Here is a 23458-nt window from a genome sequence, read left to right on the forward strand (position 1 = left end):
CATGTCCCCTTTCACCTAGGGGCCTCATTAATGTTATTGTGTCCCCTTTCATCCAAATCCTAGCTTTTGCTTCCAACAAGTGGGTAGAAGATTAAGGATGATTAAAAGCAGTATTTCTCGACTGTGGAAGTTTGTATTCTCAACCATATTGTACCAGAAGGACCTATTTTCTTTGGGGAGACAGGAGTATATTCTTTTGCTTATTCTGTATTTGTTTAAAGGGTACAGCTAGCCTAGTGCTTGGGCTACTGACCCAGCAGAAGGAAGAGAGAGAGAGAGAAGGCTTCAGAGTTTGTGGCCTCAAGCTAATGTTTGCTGTTGTCTCTGTCATATTTCTCTTCTATGAATAGGGGAGAAGATCAGCTTCAGAGGCTTAGTTAATTCTTTCCTAACCATCAGCCAAGAGCAATTGTGCTGAGAGAAGCAGAAAAGATCTAATTTAGATGTAAAGGAGGACTTTCCAACAGTGATGAAAATGAAAAGCAGCCTTCAGAATGTTCTAAGTGATGGGGATCTTTCAACTATCCAATAAATGGGAGGGGGGTTGCTTCTTTATTCAAAATATCGCTGGATTCAGGACTCTGCCCTACCCAGTTCCTCTCTGGTATTGTCTCTCCTGCACTATTGTGTCCTCTAAAGGAGAAATACCATAGAGTGTAGGCTTCTTTATTGAAGTGAGTTTAAGTCTTAGGTAGGAGGTGATTAAAAGTCCAATCTCATTTTTCTCTTTAGCTTGGCATAGGCTTTCACACAAATATGCATTACACAATTCCTGCTTTCAGTTTCCTTGACTTTAGTATCCAGACTTGCCGCTGCTCCAGAATGGTCTTGGCCTCTCAGGAATGCTGAGCCTTTCCACCTGGACCACTTTCTGGCCCTAAGCCTCAAATTTTTCCCTTTGCATCTTTTATCCCTTGATTCAGATGCTCCCAGTTTCCTTGGACTCCAGCTCCAGAAATTTTCTGTGCCACCTTCTGTTCATACTAGCCCTTACCTACCTTTACTGTTTGAAAAATACTTCCCTATTCCTCATTGAACCTTCTGAATTCAGCTTTTCTGAAAATTCAAGTGTCTTTATACCTTTTACTTTCCTCACCCAGGGTAACCAATATGTTAGCCCTTATTCACATGTCTTCTCTCTGCAAACAGTGGCATATATCTCATCATATCTAAACCTAAGTGTGGAGATTACTCTGATCCCAGGAAGATTGAACTAACTCTCAATTCACATGGGATCATTACAGGGAATGGGGTGGGGGAGATCAGAAGTTCTGACCATATAGGTAAAAAGTGTTTTACAAAGAGGTAAGAAACAAAGGTGTGTTTCTCTGACCATCTTGAAGAACAAGAGAGCACCTCAGCTGCCTCTACTTTGCTTTGGAGATGGGGGGATAGCTGAGATGGGTCCCTTCTAGACATAGGGTTTTGAATGTAACCATCAAGTATGTCCAGATGCTTGACCATAATCGCCATACCCAGCTTCTGTCTGGTGAAGGTGGAGGGGTGTGGTTGGGACTACTTCCCTTGTTCTAGCTTTCAAAATTTCTTGCTTGTATTATCACAACAGCTTAACTGAGCTCTTTGTCCTCCCTATTATCCCTGAATCTGTCCTCTATGCTTGTTGCCCAATCTTGGGTAAGTTCTTTCCTTTTTTTGATCCTCAGTTTCCTCAACATGCATGGGGGCTGAACTAAACAGTTTCTGATCATCTATGCTTTCCTCCCTTTCCCATCCTTCTCCTCCTTAGTTTCCCCACCCTCTGACCTCCCTTTTTCCATTTAGACTCTTGTGCCCCTTTTCTCTTTTAATAGTGTGTTCAGCTGCTTGACATTCCCCAACCAGATTTCTCTTGTGTATTACAGGGAGTGTTGACATGGGACATGGGGAATGACACACAGGGAGTTTCCACTCTCCAGAATGGATAATGAAAGTTGAAGTCTCCAATCAACTTCCCCTCCTTTTGGCACTTAGCCTAGTTCAAGGCCCTAGTGGGCTTTAAGAGAACATAAATGGGTGAATCAGTGAGTTCCTTGAACTTCTGGGGGAAAAGAGGCATGGTAATGTCAAGGAATGTGATTGGCCATTATTGCTATCCCTGCTACTAAGGCTTTCTGGGAAGTGCTGCTCTTCCTTGAAGGGTCAACTGCTCAGCTCAAGGAAATAGTTTTGGTAGATAACTTTTTTTTCAATTCTTTAATACATCTAAAATACTTTTATTTTTTAAATTTTATTTTAAATTCCAGTATAGTTAATGCACAGTGTTATATTACTTTCAGGTATACAATATAGTGATTCAACAATTCCATACATCACCCAGTGCTTCTCACAAGTGCACTCCTTAATCCCCATCACTTGTTTAACCCATCTCCTCCATCCCCCTTCTGTCTGGTAACTATCAGTGTGTTCTCTATAGTTATGAGTCTGTTTCATGGTATGACTCTTTTTTTCACATATGATCATTTGTTTGTTTCTTAAATTCCACATATGCATGAGATTATATGGCATTTGACTTTCTCTGACTGACTTATTTCACTTAGCATTATACTTTCTAGCTCCATCCATGTCATTGCAAATGGCAAGATTTAATTCCCTTTTATGAATAAATAATGTTCCATTGTGTATATATATATATCACATCCTTTTTAACCATTCATCTATTGATGGACATGGGCTGCTTCCATAATTTGGCTATTGTAAATAATGCTGCTATAAATATAAGGGTGCATGTATCCCTTCGAATTAGTGGGTTTTTTTTGTTTTTTTTTGTTTTTTTTTTTTTTGGTAAACATACAGTAGTGCAATTACTGGATCATAGGGTAGTTGTATTTTTAACTTTTTGAGGAACCTTCATACTGTTTTCAAGAGTAGCTGCACGTTTGCATTCCCACCCCCAGTGCAAGAAGTTTCCTTTTTCTCCACATCTTCACCAACACTTGTTGTTTCTTGTGCTTTTCATTTTAGCCAATTTCTGACAGGTGTGAGGTGATATCTCCTTGCAGTTTTGATTTGCACTTCCCTGATGATGAGTTGGGCAGGGAACTTTGTGTATCCTAGCACACATCAATGAATCTTGACAGCAGTGAGAGAAACTGAGGCACACTGATTCATTAACATTGGTGAGTTGGGAAAGCAGAGGAGCAGGGAATAAGACTGCTGATTCCTGAATGAAAATGCAAAGCCAGTCTTTATACAACCCTGCTAGATTCATCTATTGTCCTAGGGAATCTACTTCTTTTCTCATCCTTTTATAATGTCAGAGTGGGAAAGGAACTTGGAAGCCCAGAACGCAGTCATTTCTTGCTCCAGAAGAGAAAACTCACGCTCAGATGGGGAAGGGAGTTACACAAGGCCATATAGTGGTCACAGAGTGAATTAGTGGCAAAGCTACAACTAGAGGCCAAGTGTCCTGACTACCCCTCTCAAATATCCATTCCACTGCTCCAAGTTGGCTCATCATCCTTGAGGTATGTGATGCCTTACTTTGTAAAGGATACTCAGACTATACTTTCACATGGTTGCTTGTGGATAGGAGAAAAAATAATTATGATCAGTCACTTTCAAAGTAAAACTCAAACTTATCCAGATAACAGCTGTAGTCTTGAACTCTGTTGTCCTGGGATTCTGGGGCCTTATGAAGTAGAATGAGTGCTGGCAGACAGACACATCTCAAAGGAGTGGACTGGGGGTGCATCCAACTTGGGCAATGATAGCCTTATTAGAAAGTAAACACAGAAATCATGAATATGTTGGGGGAGAGGATGAAGCATCAAGGCATTGATTTGAAGAAGATGAAGGCTGGGATTTGAAGGAAGGAAAATGAGTAGAGGGCAGATATAGAAAAGAAGCCCAATTCTGTTGAAAATGAGGATTGAGCAAGAATGGGGAGGAAATATGATGGGAAAAGGGATATAGAAACCTACAGAAGAGAATGAATGAAGTGTAGGAGGAGCTGAGGTAGTGTAGCCAAGAGAAGAGAAGTTTGGGGGGGGGGGTGGCATGTAATCTTTAGACCTCTAAGGAATTATTAAGGACAGTAGATGATTTGTGTGGCCACAGGGAGCAAAGCTGAGATCCACAGGAGAAAAGGAGTTCGGCTACACACAAGGACTTTCTGAGAATCAGAGCTGTCTTGAGAGGGCACAGACAGTTTTGGTAGGTAGTAAGCTCCCCATTAGTGGACACTTACTGTCAAGGGCTCTAAGCCTCTGCCAAGATTCAGCCCAGGGCCAGTCTCTGCTTTGGGGTGGGGCCAGATGGCCTGGATTCAAAGAGGTAGGGGCTGTGAAAGGGACGGGAGAAAGAGTGGGGCTGGGTCAGGGGTAGGAATCCCCGTTGGAGCTCCCAGGCCCAGCCTGAGCCCCACGTGGCTGCTGTGACCAGGCTGGGTTGGGCTGGGCTGGGCGGGGCCAGCGTCCGGCAAGAAGGCGGGCGCGAGGGCGGGGAGCCGCACGGAAGCCCGGCCACAGAAAGAAGCGGGCGACGCGACAGGGGCGGCTCTTTCCTGGGTGGGGTTTCTGAAGTCGTGGCCCGTTAGCAGGAAGCCGAGCAGTTGCCCTGACGCTAGCGAGGGACCCAATCCGAAACCCCAGTCCCGAGCCCGTGCTGTGTGTACTGTGTGCTCAGCGCTGCCCGACAGCTCCTAGCCGAACTTCCATCAACTCTGCCACTTTTGCAGCCACCATGCCTAAGACGGTGAGTCCTGAGGATGTACGCTGCTGCCTTGGGGGCTCTAGCTGACTCTGGTAGCCCCTTGCTGGTGGCTAGGAGCTTGGCCAGCAAACCGCCCACTCAGAACGCCGAGCCCTCCGCCAAGACCTGGGTTAGGGAGGGGCGAGAATGGAGTCCTCTGGTCTGGTGCGTCCTCGGGTGTGAGTGGGTGCTGGGCTAGAAGTGTGGACTAGGTGGGACCTGCCTCTTTCTCAGATTACAGTTTCCTCCGTGTGGGATGAGGCAGTAAGTAGGGTTCCTTGGGAGCCCGAGGTCTCTTCTTACCCCTGATGTGCTATGGGGGCAGGGGAAAGGAACACTTTCTCCAGTTCATGAATTGGTGCCTTTCTGAGGTGCAAAGCTGCCATGGTCCAGGAGGGGCCAGGGGAACTGAGAAGGAAGGAGGGGGTAGGAAGCTGCAATGGGCTGATCCCCCACCCCCACTCACCTTTCTCATAGCTTCCCCTGGCAGCTCCAGCTGTTTCTCACTAATAGGGGAAGAAAGAGTTGGTGGAGGAGAGAGTTGTGCAGGGACACATCAGAAGCTGTTTGCTTTTACCCAGGATCACTAATACTTAACTGGGCACCAGTCTGAGGAGAGGTCTGCTTTACTTCTAGGGTAGAAGACTGGTTTCTTCCTCCTCTCCACCGACAGATCCTTGCCCTTCCCATTGCTTAATGGGTCTCTATCTCCCCCTATCCCCTCCAGACTTTTCTGTGAGGTGTGGATTCTCCCTTGTGGGGCTGCACCTTTCTAAAATGGTGGTAGCTTCTAGGATTTGGTCTCCACCCCGCTGGCTGTTATGAGAAGAGCAGAAGCATCCTGGGAGTGGGGCCTAGGGAGGCCGGATGCCCAGAAGGGAGGGGTAGGGGAGGGGTGTGCCTGAATAATGAGTCCTGCTTGCTTTTGTGCAAGTCATGCCAAAAAGCTACTAGGGCCCTTTTCTTGTTCGGGAAGGCCTGGTGACCACACTGGCAAGCAGCTTGTTGTGCTTACAGACCCCTCTCCCTAGAGGACTACCTGAGCCTTGTAGAGCTGAGATAGTGACTAGTAGCCTTGAGAAGGGCCAAGGGTCCCTGGAGGAGAGGAGTGGGGTGCCTGGTTCTTCGGGTGTATGCTGAATTTGGTTGCCACGTTGCTGTATTCCAGCCTTTCTGTCAAGTCATTCTTGCCTTTCCAGAACCCTGTCCATCAAAACCACCAAGTTTTCAACAAGTATGTCCTTTTACCTTCTCTCCTTTAAATTGCTGTGGTGGTTTTATGACACGGGGTTTTCCCACACTTGGCTCCCCTTCCCCAACACACATAAAGTGAGAGAGAATGGTTTTGAAAAGAAAAAAGATGGAAAAAAAGCCCACTGTCTCTGCCAACACAGAAGATTATAAAGATCCTTTCAGGAGCCTCTTCTTGAGTTTAGCTCTCTGTGGGTGTTTTTACCTAAATAGATGGGTGGATCTCTGGGAACAGACTTTACCCTATGACCTCTCTTCACTAGTGGCATATTTCATGGTCAGTTCTAAGGTAGCTCACCTTTAAATGTAACTCGATGGGCCTAGAAATTGCCTCAGAGTTGCCTTAACCATCCCATCTCAGTCAGAAATGGCAAAGAAGAGCGTGGTGATCCTTTTCCTGGGCATGGAGAGAGACGAGAATGAGCTGTTTGAGGTCCAGGCTAGGGTACTGAAGTTACCTGAATACTGAAGGTATTTTTATGCAGATTGACAGAAACTTGAATCAGATTGGAAGAAGAGGGCTGAATTTTGATAGCCTGAAAACTTTGGAGAATTTTCCATGTTGTTCTGTTCAAGTAATGGTCAAATTTAGGAGAAATAACTATATCATGCTTATTAAGACCATAGAATCTTGACCTGAAAGGGACCTCTGAGACTGTCTAGTACAACTTTCTCCCCCTCCCCACCCAAATATTTCTTTTTTTAACTAATGAGGATATTAGGCTAACAGAAAGGAACCTACCTAAGGGCACATGGTGACAAAACCAAGATTGGGGTCCAAGGTTTTTGATGCTTATCCCATTGACCCTCTGTTCTGACTCAGTAATTGGGTTCTTGAAATTGAATCCCCTCTCCTGCCCAAAGCAAACTGCCCTCTGTTCTTAGGACTTCCTGGTCCTCAGATAAAAGAAAGTGGATAATTTAGGCAAAGTAACACTGGAATTTGTGTGTTCTCCTGGTGAGAGTTGAGGGTTTCACAAGGTGCCTCTTGTTATTTTTCTCATTCCTCATCACAATTCTGAGGCATCCAGGGGGCTTACACTAGTTCACTGCATGCCAGCTAGTAACTTTAGTGAAGGGAGAAAATTCTCTGTTTTCTGCTCCTTCTTTACTAGTTAGGCTATTAGGCTATTTCTGGAGTATGACAGATAGGGAAGGGTAATGGAAAAATCAAATCTGTTCATTCATATGAACCATGTCTGCAGTCTGTCAAGGCTGGGTTTCACTTTTACAGCCAATTGTCTCCCTTAGCCCAACTTCCATTAAATATATTAAAACATGCTCCTCTGTATCCTCTTTCTTCCAATTCTTGGATTATGCTTCTAGTTGCCAGTTTCCTAAGTCTGCTTTAGCAGCCAGAATGAAGAAGCTTATTAACTTGCTATCTACACTTTCTGCTGATAAGACAGTTGTAAAAACAAAGTCTTTCTCCTTCCCTGCCCTCTTTAATTTTTTTTTTTTTTGGTCACAAAGTCTTTAGGACTCCCTAAAAAGAGATTGTTTTTAATTTTCAAGGTGTTCTTGAGTTTTTGGTTTGTTAGAGTTGAAAAGGCTCTTCACAACTATCAAGTCTAACCCTTCTCATTGTATATATGGGAAAACTGAGACCCACAGATAGGGAGAGGCTGACCTAGAATGATGTAGCATGTCAGTAGTAAAGCCAGGACTTGAATCTAGGTCTTGAATCAGTCTTGGTAAAACCTTTTTATTTTGCTGAATTTTTAGCCCTAGCTCAATAGGTCAGGGGAAAGGTGATCAAGTGGTCATTAATGTGACCATCCATGTGAGCAGATATAGAGTCCAGCTTCTTGAAGTATTTGAAGGCTTCTGGATCTGCATTCAGCTAAACTTTAACAGGGACTGTGTGGACTATTTATTCTTCTGCCATTCCTAGCATTGCTTGAGCCACTGGAGTGGCACTAAAATGGTACTTCATGAATAGGAGGCAGAATATCAGTTTTTCAACCATTGAACCAGCCCTGCATACAGACTTTAGGGAAAGGAAAGGGATCAGGAATGGAAGTTATACATGAGAGAAGGTGATTCTTTGGATCCTGCATCTCTCCACTTCTTTATTTCCCCAGTTTACTCTACCATTTGTGAAAGTGTAGATGATAGAGCAGGAACTATCTTGGGGATTTCCTTTAGGCTTCTCCTTGAATAGCTTTCTGGACAGAGAGGGACTGGTTAGGCAAGAGGATCCTTGAAGGCAACAAATAATCTATACTTAGGCTTGGAGCGGGGAAGGTTGTTCTGTGAGTGGGTTGACAGAGGTGGTATTGACCACTAGTCTGCTAACTCTCCATTATTCTCTAGCTTCCCATAACAGTAGCTTGTTTTAAGGGTGTTATTTTTACTTTTCTCTCTTTCTGCTCTCAAGAGAATGCTTTACTGGATGTTGAAGGGATATTTAGAGGTCATCTGGTCTATCTCTCTAGCTCCACATCCAATTCTATGGATGAGATAAGATGACCCTTACATTTATTCTGAACTCTGTTCTAATAGTGTTGCTTGGCAATTGTCTGTCTAGGTTCCTTTGTGTCTTCTTGGGAGTCCCCCTTACTTGAATTTTCAGAGTCAAGATCCCCAGAGGGGAGAATATCTGGTTACCAACATGACCAGGGTTGGGCCTTTATGGCTAGAAGTTGCTGGAAATTGGCATTATTACAGGTTGGGAACAGTGTGTTTCTGATTTTTTAGAGATAGAATTGAATTTATAATGTACATCTTTCCTAATTCACAATCTTTTCTTGCTGCTACCATACCCACTCTTCTGCCCCAAAAGAAAAAAACAAAAAACAAAAAACAAAAAACAAAAACAGAGTACAAAGATGGTCTCCTTTGCGACAGTTTAGTGGTCAAGTAGAGAGGTGGTCTTATCATGATTGGCTGGCTTTGCTGTTCATCCTTCCCATTTCATGCTTGATAGAGCTGAAAAACTTTTCAATTACATGTTCTGATTTGTGTCATAGGAGCAGTCACTTGAAGGGTAGCTCAGGACTCCATTGGTTTGGAAAGTGGCAAGTAACACTAACCGGAGAATTTTTCTTCTCTTTTCATGTAAAAAAAACATCTTCCCTGTCCTTAATTAAGTGATCCAAATGAAGTGAATAGTTAGGCAAGTCCTTTATTCAGTCTCTTCAGTCTCTCCAATTTGTCATGAGGGTACTGAATTAGTAACAAATACACTCTAGGGATCTTAATGTCCTTGAGAGCCTTGATGATACAGCTTCAAGCCTCCCATTTATGTTTTTTTTTTCCTTAAGACATTTTTTCCCTCAAAATTTGAGTGCCTTCTATGTACCAGGCAGTGTGCTAGAATTTTCTGGATGTAAAAAGTTCAGCAGCACTTGCTAAAATGTACTTTTTTGTCCCCTTACACCTCTGGGGGCCTGTGTTTTCCTGGGTACTGAGTTCAGAATGGAGAATTTTTAGCTTGGGAGTTGGTTTGTTTCATTAGTAGCTCTGACAAGAACACTGGTATGAGTGTTCTTGGCTGCTTCTTCTTAAGTCTATGGAGGGAAAAGGACTATGTCTTTCCTTATGGAGGAACAAGAAACCAAATGACACTATATTGTGAAGGCTATGAGTTGACTGAAGAGCCTCAGGCAAACACTGAAATTCCTTCTCACTGGCTGCCAGTAGCATATACTCCCTGTAGTTCTGCTGAAATTCCAGGAAGCTTTTAGGTTATGTTTCAAATGTACTTTTAACCTTATGAGTGTGGTAGTTAGATATTGGTAAACTTTGAGGAACTGGTGGGCATAAACTAACCTCTCAAGATAACTACCACCAGTGAGCTGAGGGCTAGCTGTTGTGGGGTACAGCATTTCAAATGCATCTTTATTTAGGATGACCCAGAGCTTCCTCATCCTTAACCTTCACTTCAGCTGATTGTTATGGATTGTCTGGGTTTCTCACAGGAGTGTTTTAAACCACAGAGCAAATGACCTCATCTTAAACTTTTTAGTTCTACCTTTATGTTTTGGATGAGGATAGCAAAGTCCAGAAAAGGGAAGTGATATGAGTGAACTGATAATAAGGCTGGGACTAAACCAAAATTGCCTAGCCCCAGTGTAGAGGAGGAATTTTTGTCTGCCTTCTAAATGGCACTTGGTGCAGGGTACTCAGTGTTTTCTCCCTCTGTGCTGGGGTGACTTGACCATAGTGTTATTATGGTCATGGGAAGAGCAAGTCCTTCTGAATGTGTAGAACTGACCTCAGAGGTTACTTTATATGGAGATGATTAAGGCTCTGACAGTGCCTTTGGGACTCTGTAGCACTTCCCAGGAAGGTAAATGTTTTTTGCTTTGTCTGCAAAGGGTTGTAGAAAACAGATGCATGTGTGTTGAAGGGAGGTAAAGAAAGGAAACTAGTCACATTTTCCTGCTTGAGATTGGGCCTCAACTGTACTAAGAGTTTTTATGGACCAGAATTCTTTTCTGTACTCATAACTAGAGGAGTTATCCAGCTTGCTCAGGATCACATAAAGTTGGTAATAGTATTGAATGGAGAACTTGGCTTTCTTGATTACCAAGTTAGTGGTCTCTCACTGGATTTGCCTATCTTGGAAGAATGACTCTTTTCACCAAGGGACACAGACTTCCAGAGAATTGGCTCTGTGGTGATTACATTAACAAGATGGCTGCAGTGGAGTTCCCCTAAATAGCTTCTGCTCTAGCAGATTTCAGTCAGTGGGTGACTCAGTTCTTCTGGGGTCCCAGAATGACGTTTCTCTCTTCCTGCCCCCCTTCACCCAAATCCCTGCTTTCACTTTGCCTTTTTAGATTTATGACCTAGCAGTAGCACTGCTAGGAATTTACCCAAGGGATACAAGAGTGCTGATGCACAGGAGCACTTGTACTCCAATGTTTATAGTAGCACTTTCAACATAGTCAAATTATGGAAAGAGACTAAATGTCCATCAACTGACGAAGGGATAAAGAAGATGTGGTTTATATACACAATGGAATACTACTTGGCAATGAGAAAGAATGAAATCTGGCCATTTGCAGCAACATGGATGGAACTGGAGGGTATCATGCTAAGTGAAATAAGTCAGGCAGAGAAAGATACCATATGTTTTCACTCATATGAGGATCCTGAGAATCTTAACAGAAGGCCATGGGGGAGGGGAAGGGGGAAAATAGTTACAGAGAGGGAGGGAGACAAGCCATAAGAGACTCTTAAATACTGAGAACAAACTGAGGGTTGATGGGGGTGGGGGAGAGGGGAAAGTGGGTGATGGGCATTGAAAGGCACCTGTTGGGATGAGCACCGGGTGTTATATGGAAACCAGTTTAACAATAAATTATATTTAATATAAAAAAACTACAGTGTACTAAATTTAAAAAAAATAATAAATTTTGAGTTCTTCTCTTTCTGTATCTGACTCAGTCCTCAAGCTTGACCCATTCCTTGAGATAGGGGAACGTTATGGTATTTTCATTAGTATTTTGGTGGAAGTATTTGTTGTTGTCACAACCATTTGAATTCAGAATAGTCTCTTGGCCTCAACCCTCACTACTCATTTCTAATTGTTGCAGGCCAAACCTGGGGCAGGTGGATAACCGAAACAAAACAAAACCAAACCAAAAGACTTTTAAGGCCTTCATAGAAAGCTAACATAGAGCAGTGGGGAAAAGCACAGACTCTGGAACCAGACTGCTTGGGCTCAAATCCTAGCTCTGTGACCAATTATTTGTATACCCTTGGGCAAGTTACTTAACTTCTGTGTCTCATTTTCTTCAACTGTAAAGTGAAGACAATAATAGTACCTATCTCACAGGGTTGTTTGAGGACTGAATGGGCCAATTTGTGTAAAGTGCTTAGAACTGTGCCTAGCATCTAATAAGTTAGATGCAAATGTCAGTTATTATAACTACTTATGGAACTGAACTACTATATGCCCAGCCCTGTGCTAGGTAAAATGGTAAGAAAGAAGGCAGGCAGTTACATTCTCACCATTTATTGAGTGGTTACTAAGTACTCTTTACTATAAGGGATAGAAATAAGTGAACTGAGTATATAGTTCCTGCATTTATAGATGTCCCATTTAATTGGAGATTTAGAGCTAACTCACTTAAAAACATTTTAAGGAAAATAAATACTTTACATGACATTCTCTATAGATTTTCAGAAGAAGGGGGTTTAATGAACAGAACTTTGAAGGTGGGAGCAGTAGCTGTTCTCGGTGGGTGAGTGACATGCTTTTGGTACATGGGCATAAACCCTAGGCCAGTGCTCTCTTGAAAGTGAGTTTGTCTAAAATGAAGGAAGCCTTGAGGTGCTAATTGTTTCAAGGGGAGCCACAAAGTACATGTGACATAGACCAAGTTACTCTTTCTAGGGTCGGTGACAGCCAATAGTCCTGTCTCAAATGCCAAATGTTCTGAAGGGGTTTGTTGGGGAAGAACTGAACCTTGGGTTTTATAGAATTGGGTTAGTTACTGAAATAAATTTTACTGTCTTTGTTGCCCATGTAGGTATGTAAGAGACTTCTTCCTTCACATTTCCATATGAACTAAATCAAGGAATGGAGCTTAGTAATTACTTTTTAGGCCAGCAGCCTACAAACAGCTTTCAGTTTTCCCAATGGGCTTACTATGAGATAGGTATTTGGGAAAGATGGAAATGAGGGGATAATTTTTTAGTGTGTGATTGGAATAGGTTAAGGAGCATGTTATTTTCTGGCCAGGTCCCAGCTGTAGCATCTGGGCCTTAAACTTCAAGGAAAGACTTTTTGGGTGACTTTTAAAGCACAGTTCTTTGTGCCTGATGACAAAACCAGATCTGATGTTCCTTTCAGTGGACTTGTTGTGTTAACATAACTCCTAGGCCACAGATATGGTCATTTACCACTGAGCATGCTTAGTAGTAGTGTTTTGTCAGGTAGGTCCTATAATTGGTGACTTTAATTTTTTTAACATTTATTCATTTTTGAGGGACAGAGCATGAGTGGGGGGAGGGGAAGAGAGTGAGGGAGACACAGAATCTGAAGTAGGCTCCAGGCTTTGAGCTGTCAGCACAGAGCCTGACTTGGGGCTCAAAACCATGAACTGTGAGATCATGACCTGAGCTGAAGCCGGACGCTCAACCGACTGAACCACCCAGGCGCCCCTATAACTGGTGACTTTAAAGGCCAAATATTCTTTCTGTGTCTGGTGACCCTTCTACTTTGTGAGAATTTGGTATTTTGTGTGGCAGAGTATCAAGCAGGGCCTAATGGTAGAGAAAAGTTGAGGTGTGGGCATTTGGTCTCATAAAACAAGGAATAATCCAAAGAAATCCTTTCTTGGATATGTATTTGGGAGGTGACAGAGGTCAGGGCCTAGTAGGGGGAACAATGCATACCTATCAGGCTTGGTCAGCATTTCCTTCCCTCTCTTTTAGTCTGGGACTCCCTTAAATAACTGGGAAGGATCAGGCTTTATTTTTCTCCAGTGTAGTGTGTTTAGATAAGATTCCTGATTTTGCTGTCTTGGTCTAATCTGCCCCCTACCACTCCCTGCCACATTCCCCAACTCCTTGTCCTTTTTCAGACATCTCACCCGCAGGTTGGATGAAGTACACCAAGATGTTCTTACCTGTTGTAATCTTTGACTGTGGTTGACTATACTGTGGAATGAAGGTGTAGGGTAGGGGTCAAGGTAATAGCCAATTTGAGTGTCATCAGTTAAGTTGTACAAATCTTTGCTGTCTTCAAGGGTTTTTAAATGAGCAAAACTCCTCTCCAAACATCCTTGCTGATCTCTTGGGAGATTAATAACTCAGAAATTCCCTTGCTGAGAACAAAAACCACTTAGCCTTTTGCCTTTGAAATTTTCTTTCTTCTAACATGAAACTATCAGCAATATCAGAAATATGTAACCAGAGTAGGTCAAATCTGTCTTCCCCAGGTTTCTTACTCCTTCTGGAACCTGGGCAATGGTATGTCTAGCATATGCTTAGTGAGAACATCTGGCATTTTTCTTCAGAATTACACTATACCTCTCTGCTGGTACTTGGAGAGCTGTTCCAGCAGAGCCTGCGTTGGGCCTGGGGAAAATGTCTTTTGGTTGTCTTTCTGTCTGCCATAGCCTAGGCATTTTCCTAAGGTTGGGAGTTTGTCTCCTGGTCTTAGGCCAGTTGCCAGAGGAAACCAATGACTAAAAGCTTCCTCCCTCTGACGTCAGCTTTGGGAACCTTTCCTGATGATTCCCTACCAGTCAAGTATGCCTTATTTGGCTATTTTCTCCCCCCTCAAATGCCCTTTACCACCTCAACTAGTTCCCTGTTCTTTTTTTTTTTTTTTGGTACAGGGAACACATTTCTCAAGTTTATATAGTGCTACCTGCAAACTTTTCTTTTTTCCTAGTATAGGGCTTGCTTAGAACAGGTGGTGAGGCTCTTTGATTGAGGTGGGGGAGAAGTGGGAGAGGAGAGAGAAAGATGCAAATGCTCTGGAATTACCATAATTTCTCCATCCTTCTTTCATTTCTCCCCCTTCTTTCTTTTTTTTAAAGTTTTTAAATGTTTATTTATTTATTTTTGAGAGATACAGAGACAGAATGCGAGTGGGTTAGGGACAAAGAGAGAGGAAGACCAGAATCTGAAGCAGGCTCCAGGCTCCGAGCTGTCAGCACAGAGCCCGATGTGGAGCTATGAGATCATGACCTGAGCCGAAGTCGGATGCTCAGCCGACTGAGCCACCCAGGCGCCCCACTGTCCCCCTTCTCTCTTATCTCTCCTTGCCCTCTTGACTCAGCCTGGCCACCCCCTCTAGCTTCTTACTTAGATCTCTGATAACCTAGGGGTAGTCTTGCTTGACCTAAAAAGGCTCAGAGTGTGGGGGTGGGCAAGGTGGTGCTGGGGCTTTCAGCATCTTAAACTATTCCTTTGGAGTAAGTAAAACACTCCAGTTGGTAAATTCTTTGTGTGTGCCTTTTGTATGCCTAAACTTCTCACTTGGCTTTCCTGAATGGAATTGGTCCACTGTCTGTCTGCTTCCAATCCTCAGTCCTGAGCTGTCTAGCCCTAGGTTAGAAGAGCTGAGCTTTTTGACATTTAAAGCTTGAAGCACCTGTCTGGATGTTTTTTTTTTTTTCCTAATGCATTTTAATAGAAATGATGCAATGAAAAGAATAATGTACTTAATCAGGATATCTGGGTATTTAGTCTCTGCCTGTGTGACCTTGGGCAAGTAATTTCTATGGGCCTTAACTTTAATATCTATAAAATGAGAACATTGGATTTTTCTGTTATTATGATTTTTTTATTCCTATTCTTTAAGAAGATAGTAAGGGCTTCTTAGAAAGAGTGTTACAGAACAGAGAGTAGCAACTATTTGGAGAAGTTACCCTTTCTTTGCAATGGCATTGGGAACATTGCTTCTCCCCCCAGCTATCCATGTATAATTAACCCTCTTTATTTCAGTGAGTTCTTCTTAGAGATATTGGATCCACCTAACACAGAGATCACTGTGGGCATCCTGGCTTGGAGAGACAACTGTTGACTGAGTCCCTTGGGTGGGGCCTTGGAGTCCAGCCTGCAAACCGCAATTGCTGGTTATTTTGGGTCATTGGTGACTACAGGAAGAATAGAAGACCCTGAATTGGTCATTGTTCCAGCAGGGAAGGGGAAGACTAAGAAATAAACCAAAACTGAATGCTAATGAGATTTGACTTCCTTTACCACCTTCCTCCACAACTTAGCTACCTTAAGCCTATGAAGTTGCTTTTGGCCAAGTCTTAAATTGCTAATGTCCCCTTCCTCTTCCTCTGTTTGAGTCACTGATGTCTATGTTGCTCTTGGATGGGGAGAGCTAGGTGATGTGGGCTTGGAATAAAGGGGAGGAATTTCTAGTGAGAGAGATTGCCACATGCCTAGTGTTAAGCCTTCAACTGATTTTGCATTTTGTGAATATGGCTTCCTTTGGTGTTAGACCTGCAGATCAAAGGAGAGTGATTTCTGAATTTCCTGTCAAGGCCTAATAGGGTGATGAGGGCATAAGCAGGTTTCTAGAAATGATGTGCTCTTGGCTGGATCTGTTTTCACGCATCTTCTTCTTCCTCTTTACTGACATTTTGTAGTTCTACTTGTGAATCAAGGATCCCAGGCTGTATTTCAGCCACCTAGGAGTTGGCCATGAGTTTGATCTTCAACTGCCCTGAGCCCTCTTGAGGGAGGGCATGATATAAGTATTCTTAGTATCTGTCTTCCTTCCTTTGGAAACAAGTTCTTATGGCAGTTTAACCAGAGAAGGCTTAGTTGGGTAGAGCTGGGCAGTGGTTTTGGGTAGAAGATTCTTCCCCAACATTGGGCTAGAATAGCCTCTGGGCCATGTAAGAACTTGCTGCTGGGTGCAGACACCTTGCTGGCAGTATTTCCCTCCTATGGGCCTTGCATGTGTTGTTAACGATTCCAGCTGAAGGTGGTATATTAGAATGACTGTTGGTGAGGGAGGGTAAGCAAGCAAGTGGATGAGTGAAAAGGGGAGAAGGAAAGAAGAGTCAAACAGAAGAGTAGTAGTTATTTTTGTATTTCCCCTTTTTATAAAACCCAACATGGCATCATATGGCAAAGTTTAGTAAATAGAGGGAGAAATCTTTCATAAATCCACCATTTTAATAGAACAGTTATTATTTATGTATATTTCTTGTCATAGCTCATATGTGTATTATAATTTTCCATTGTGCATAGTGTACATAGTGTACTACATAGTAATAGTGTACTACTTCTTTTTTTAAAAAATAATGTGTATTTATTTATTTTTGAGAGAGAGAGAGAGAGTAAGTGGGAGGGGCAAGGAGAGAGAGGGAGAGAGAGAATCTCAAGCAGGCTCTGCACTGTCAGCACGGAGCCTGATGTGGGGCTCGAACTCACAAACCATGAGATCATGACCTGAGCCAAAACCAAGAGTCAGACACTTAACTGACTGAGCCACCCAGGTGCCCCCAAAAAAGTCCTACTTCTTTATCCTTACTTACTATATCACTAAAAGCTTAGGTAGATGCTTTTTAGTTTTTAAAATGAACACTTTAATGGCTTTATAAAATTCCATCCAATGGCTGTGCCATAATTTACCATTAACCTTTTGAGAGTCATTTAGATTACTCCCAGCATTTGCCAGTATTTATAACACTGCAGTAAATATGAAGAGGAGAAAATCTAAACTCCTTAGCATGGTATATAGAGAGAACCCTTTGATACCTGGCTTCATTCTAGCTCACTTTCCAGACTTAGCTCCCCACATGTATGCTATACTGTGGCTTTGTGGGATCAAAGTTTTTCAGGTAAACCATACCTTTTATATCTTTCAGCTCTAGCATGTCTTTTCTTTCAGTTTGAAATGTCAAGGGTGTCTTTTTCACCTCTCCCCACTCCATGTTACCTCCACTGGAAACTTTCTTTAATACTCCTAGGTAGTATTAGTTGCACCATCTTCTATGTGCTGACTGTACTTCTCTCATAGGAATTTCTGTTATGATACTTACCACGTGATGTTGCAACTGTCTGGGCTCCAAGACTTTCTCCTTCATTGGACTTGTTGTCTTGAAAGTTTATAATCCCCTTTGCTTCAAGAAGGGTCTCTTGTTCAGGCAGACGTGGTTAGGGATGGGTAGGTCTTTGAAGAATGTGTAGTCAGTGACAGACATGGAGGGGGAGAAGCAGCAGTAATGTATGCAAGGGATTCAACAGTGTTGGATTAGCACCTGGTGGGATATACTAGGTGCTAGTAATAGAGAAAATATACTTTGGAGTAGGAAAAGGGGCATTAGCACCTGTAGGGATAACAGGCCCCTGAGAGAGAGTCTTGTTGGTCTTGGCCCACCAGTGTAAACTTCTTAAATCATTTCAGATATCAGTTTCCTATCTGTAGTATGGAAAGAATGATAACACCCTACTTCTTAGGGTTATGGTAAACATTCAGGCACTAATGCATCTGGAAGTCCTCTGAGAGGTATGGAGCACAAGAGAGGGAGGGTAGGCCCAGGACTCTCCAGAATTTTTCTAGTTGTTCTATTAAAGTTCTTTCCTATGTGTGTTTCCTATTAAGCCTGTAAGCCCAGAATGCAAGATGCTATAGTTTCCCTGAGCAAGTCCCACAGCTTGGTGTTTTAGTGGAAGGTATGCAGGTAAGTCTCATCTCCCTACTCACCTGAGCAGCATCGCTCCAGGTAGCCTTCTTACAGCCTTACTCAAGAATGGCCCCAAATGGCTAGAAAGAGAGGTGGCACCTTCCCCTCCCAGCTATTTAGCATCAAATGAATGGTACTACAGTAGAGGGTTTCCTAACAACCCTTCAGCTAGAAGCAGAAGTATTTATTTATTTATTTATTTATTTATTTATTTATTTATTTATTTAAAAGTTTATGCATTTATTTTTGAGAGAGAGAGAGAGCACAAGTAGGGGAAAGGTGGAGAGAGAATCCCAAACAGGCTCTGTGCTGTTAGTGAGGAAGTCTGTCACAGGGCTCAAACTCATGAACCATGAGACCATGACCTGAGGGAGATCATAACCTGAGCTGAAATCAAGAGTAGGACATTTGGCCGACTCAGCCACCCAGGCACCTTGGGAGGTGGAAGTATTTATATAAGCTGCAGTGAAACTGGGTATCTTTCAGGCCTTGTGGTTAGAAGGACAAGCCTGCCATGGTTAGAAGGACAGGTCTCTGTGTCTGTCACTGACTATATGTTCCTTAGAGACTTGCCCATCCCACCTGTCTTGGGCAATTAGCTCATGGGGAACCATGAACCATGGCCAGATTTAAAGTCTTTGGATGGATATTCTCCTTCATCTAGTGTGCTTTTTGTTTTCTCCCCATACCACAATGGCTTCTTGATGCTGTCCTGGCCATTTGAAAACCCCTAAGTCACCCCGGGATTTTATGTTTTATAAGGGAAGCAAATGGTATGAATCTATGGAATATCCATTAACTATAAAACACAACAAGGAGAATGGACTTGCTCAAGATCCCATAATGAGTCAGGGACAGAATCAAGTCTTAAAGCCATGACTCTCAGGAGTATGTTCTTTCCATCCTATCAGCCTATCCCACTAGGAATGTAAACTTCATGAGAACAGGGAAAGTTTCCCACTACCCATTGTATCTCCAGTACCTAGCACAGTGTCTAACATTGAGGAGGTACTTAACAAATATATGTTGAATAGATACAGTAATAGCTACTGTTGTCAAGTCGGATTGTCTTTCATAGACTTCTTTAGCTAAGTCTACTGGAAAGCCAAACAAAATTCCAGTGGCCCACTATAAATTAGCTAATGTAGACCCAGCTGGACCCTGGCAGAATGGAGCTGTGTAGTGCCAAGGAATGGGGAGGAGTTGTCCCTCTTGTGTACCTTGGAGAGTTTGTTTACCTGTGAGTGGCCAGCTTGTTCACAGCCAATTTCCACTCCCTTTTTCCATGTCTTCACACTATGTAGTAGCATTCACACAAAAGGAGAATATTTGAATCAAAATTTTTAGTGAATTATAACAGGCATTTCTATCTGCCTTTGTGAAGCAACTCACACTTTGGCCATAGAGTACATATTTGAAGCATTACCCAGTTTTTAAATTTATTTTTTTATGTGTGCTGGTAACACAGGTAGGGCTACATTGTGCAATCTAATCCTGAGAGGTATGTGCTCCTGAGGTTTAGGAATTGAGTTGACTCCTATGCTCAGGGATGGGCATGGCCAGGCACAGATCAGGGAGGACAGCAGGGAATCATGTTTGGGAACTCAGCAGCTGTGTTCTTCTGCTTTTGCCACTGTTGCCACCACCACTGCCACCACCATCATCCAAGTTGCTTTAGGGCCCAGAGATGCATATCTTTGCAGATTTGGGCAAGTGTTAATCAAGGTAGGCTATGTTGGGAAACAAGAGAAGGTCTTCTTTTTTCTACACATTCCCAAGAATGGTATGTGACCAGTATTTTGGAAGTATAGATTGAAGCCTACTAGATAGAGTTGGGTGCTCCAAAATAGTTAAGCACCTCTGAAGGTCATCATGTCTTTAAATGCCTTCTCTATCTGTTTCTATACTGCTGAGCTAGACAACATATAGGGTATATTAACAGTCTGTGCTGTTTGGTAGGGCAGGCTTAAAGAAAGATTAATTTATTTTACAATTTGTGATTTGTTTTTTTTTTCATTATGAAACTAAGACATATTTGCTGTAAGAAATGAAACAGTACTGAAAAATATAAAATTTTCTGTCTTCTGCCCCTGACTATTCTTCAGAGAACCACCATTTACCAGTTATATTAACTTAGACTCCTTTATAAGTACATTTATACACATATAATTTTTTTTAATTCTCTAAAAAACATTTAATGTTTATTTTTGAGACAGAGAGAGGGAGACAGAGTGTGGGTGGGGGAGGGGCAGAGAGAGAGGGAGACAGAGAATCCAAGCAGGCTCCAGGTTCCCAGCTGTCAGCACAGAGCCTGATGTGGGGCTGGAAGTCATGAACTGTGAGGTCATGACCTAAGCTGAAGTCGGACGCTTAACTGTCTGAGCCACCCAGGTGCCCCTACACATATAATTTTAAACACACACATAAAACAAATCCATTCTGCAACTCTTTTTTAACTTATTTTGTGATGACCATCTTCTCATGTCAAATCAGATTTTAATGTCTGTATGGGCTCATTAATAAGCAAGTTATCAAATGGGTGGAACACTTAAAATCTATATAAATGAAAAGTGCCCATATTCTTTTTTGAGTGGAAAATAAAGAAGACATTGTAAGTGTTTGCCTTCCTGAGAGAGAAAGGCTTTATGGAGAAGGTGGGAATTGTGGACCCTTTTGTTAGCATGAAGGATGGGATGATGAAAACTATTTCCCTTTTCAAGTCCCACATCTAGAGATTGCTATTATTTCACCAGTGTCTAAATGATGTCAGTGGAATGATTGGCAGTAGGTAAACCACTTTCCTTTGCTTAATATGGACACTTCTCTCTCCTGTGGTTTTGCCAGTTTGGGGTAGCTTGATTCCAAACTGAGAGCTCTGTTCACCAGAAGACCTCTGCTACCATGGATGTTTGAGGTTAAGGAAAGAAGCTGGTGCATGCGTGTGTGTGTGTGTGTGTGTGTGTGTGTATGTGTGTGTGTGTGTGTGTGTGTGTGTGTGTGTGTGTGTTTGTGTTGGTGGTAGTCATGCACATATGCTTTTCCAGTCTTCTCCAGAGACGAGCAGTGAAGCTGGATTAGAATCCTCATCCACTATCCATACATATCAGGGATCTTGTCCAGGTGACAAGAAAGTGGAATTTTGTAGACTACTCAGCTGTAATTAAGCCATCCAGTTGAAGAGTTGAGGAGGATAGTGATTTGTGAAATACAAACAAGTATACAATATATTTTGAAAAAAAAAATCCTAGTGGCTTCTCCTGGTCTTAGAAGATATTGAAGATATTGATCATGTTGAAAGGAACCAGGTCCAATGAAGACAAGTAGAATTACCAGAATTGGAGGATCTCTTCTGTCCACTCATGGCATGCCCCTCTCTTCTTGTGTCTCTTAGTTCCCAGGCTTTCACAGTGGATGGAACAGAGCTTCTGCTTACTCAGTCTTTAATCATGGAGCCTCTGCCACCAGAGATTGACCTTGATTGGGCCAGGCCTATAGGCCACTGCAGGCATTATTGCCTTCCTCTTTAGACAAACAGGAAACTGCCTGCAGATTATAAGTAATTGGAGCTTTCTGAATCTTGTAGGGCAAGGAGAGCAAGGCTCTGAGATCAGACTCCAAAAAAGGAAGGGGAATTACATTTTGGGATACTTTAGTCTTTGGGCTGCTTGGATCCAAAGTATCTCCAGGCACTTATTTAGGCCAAGTTTTCAGGAAGAACTGTGTTTTAGCATATTGGCTGTGTGACCTTATGGGAAGTCCTTTAACTTCCCTGAGCCTCCCATTCTTCACTGGTAAAATGAAGATGATAACGCTAGCCTGAGTTGGTGGGAAACTTGGATAAGATAACACTGAAAAATCCTCAAATGTGAGTTCTGTAGAAAATGAACATACAGGCTTCAGGTGCTCAGAGAAGCTTAAGTCATGTTTTAACGGCCTCTGTCAACAAAGGCAGTGGAATGTGCCAGTGGATAAAAGACTTTCACTTCATCATTAAGAATGGTTATGATCCTGGGCACCTGGGTGGCTCAGTCTGTTGAGTGTCTGACTTGTGGTTTCAGCTTGGGTCATGATTTCACAGTTTGTGAATTCTAGCCCCACATCGGGCTCCACGATGCTGGTGTGAAGCCTGCTCGGGATTCTCTCTCTCTCCCTCTCTCTCTGCCCCTCGTGTGTGCTTTCTCTCTCTTTCTCTTAAGAATAAACAAATGAACTTAAAAAAAAGAATGGTTATGTTCCTTAAAAGGATAAGCCTCAGGGGTGCCTGGGTGGCTCAGTTGGTTAGGCGTCCGACTTCAGTTCAGGTCATGATCTCATGGTTTGTGGGTTTGAGCCCCGCATTGGGCTCTGTGCTGACAGCTCAGAGCCTGGAGCCTGCTTCGGGTTCTGTGTCTCCCTCTCTCTCTGCCCCTCCCCCACTCTCACTTTGTCTAACTCTGTCTCTCAAAAATAAATAAATGTAATGATTTTTTTTAAATGATAAGCCTCAGTTATTAGGAAAAGTTCACTTCTGTGGAATAGCTCATTTATAGACCATTTGGGATCAGTGATGCATTGCCATATAGTTAGCTCTCAACTATCCATAACAACAGTTTCTTCTTCCAGTTACCTGTGTACTGCCTTTCCTAAGCCATGTGAGCCCAGGGAATGCAAATTATCTTGGCTCTTCTGACAGCCCGAACAAGAATAATTAGGGAGATATTTTCTAAAAAAATTCCCGGACATAAAGTGGTTAGAGTGCTACTGCTGAGTTATCCATAAGGTATTACTCTTATGTTGATGTGGATGACTGACCTTAACTACAAGGAAAACAGTGAACTTTGGCTTTTGGAGCAAGGAAAGAAATAGGCTTCTACTTCCCTGGTCAGAAAAGATGGTCAGTACCATGTTTTCAAGCTGTGAACTCAGGTAGTGGTGACAAATTTATGAGACTGGGATTGAAAGGGAGTCAAGCCTTCAAAGAGTGGTGGGAGGAGAGACCACGTATGAGATCATCCTACATAGACTGTTATTCTAACAGAGGGTTTGACAAGTTATCCCTCCCCCAATATACTGGGATTTAGCCTTTGTTAGGAAGAGCCAAAACTAAAGAAATACTAAAAGAGCTCTTAGAGACCCCTCTAGGCAATTTCCCCTGGAGCTTCTAAGCTGTTGAGAAGCCCAGAAAATGGAATACTAGGGTTGGGAAGCTGGGATGGAGTTATAAATTTAGGGGATAGCTGCCTGCTTTCCAAGTAGTTCCCTGTTTAAAACAACCTTGAGATATGTGAATTTAAGGAATCCCTTTACAGGTTGGCTGGCATTGTCTTGCAGTCATTTTCCAGTGTTCCTAGCTTTCCTTATCCCTTGGCTGGACAAAAAACCAAACCAAACAAAAAAGTCTCCAACACAAATACTAATAA

At 42.7% G+C, this 23458-nt stretch overlaps 1 protein-coding gene across 1 annotated transcript in view; it reads left to right on the plus strand.

The window, feature by feature from the left end:
• Window positions 1–4423: 4423 nt before the first annotated feature.
• MSN (moesin) overlaps window positions 4424–23458 on the plus strand; it is a 65451-nt gene continuing 46416 nt past the window's right edge. Inside the window, exon 1 of the mRNA XM_027053705.2 lies at window positions 4424–4692. Within this exon, the coding sequence (XP_026909506.1) occupies window positions 4681–4692 (12 nt within the window). The 5' untranslated portion in view covers window positions 4424–4680. The remainder of the gene's footprint in view (window positions 4693–23458) is intronic.

Source organism: Acinonyx jubatus, chromosome X, assembly GCF_027475565.1.
Source record: "Acinonyx jubatus isolate Ajub_Pintada_27869175 chromosome X, VMU_Ajub_asm_v1.0, whole genome shotgun sequence".
Lineage (NCBI taxonomy): Eukaryota > Metazoa > Chordata > Mammalia > Carnivora > Felidae > Acinonyx > Acinonyx jubatus.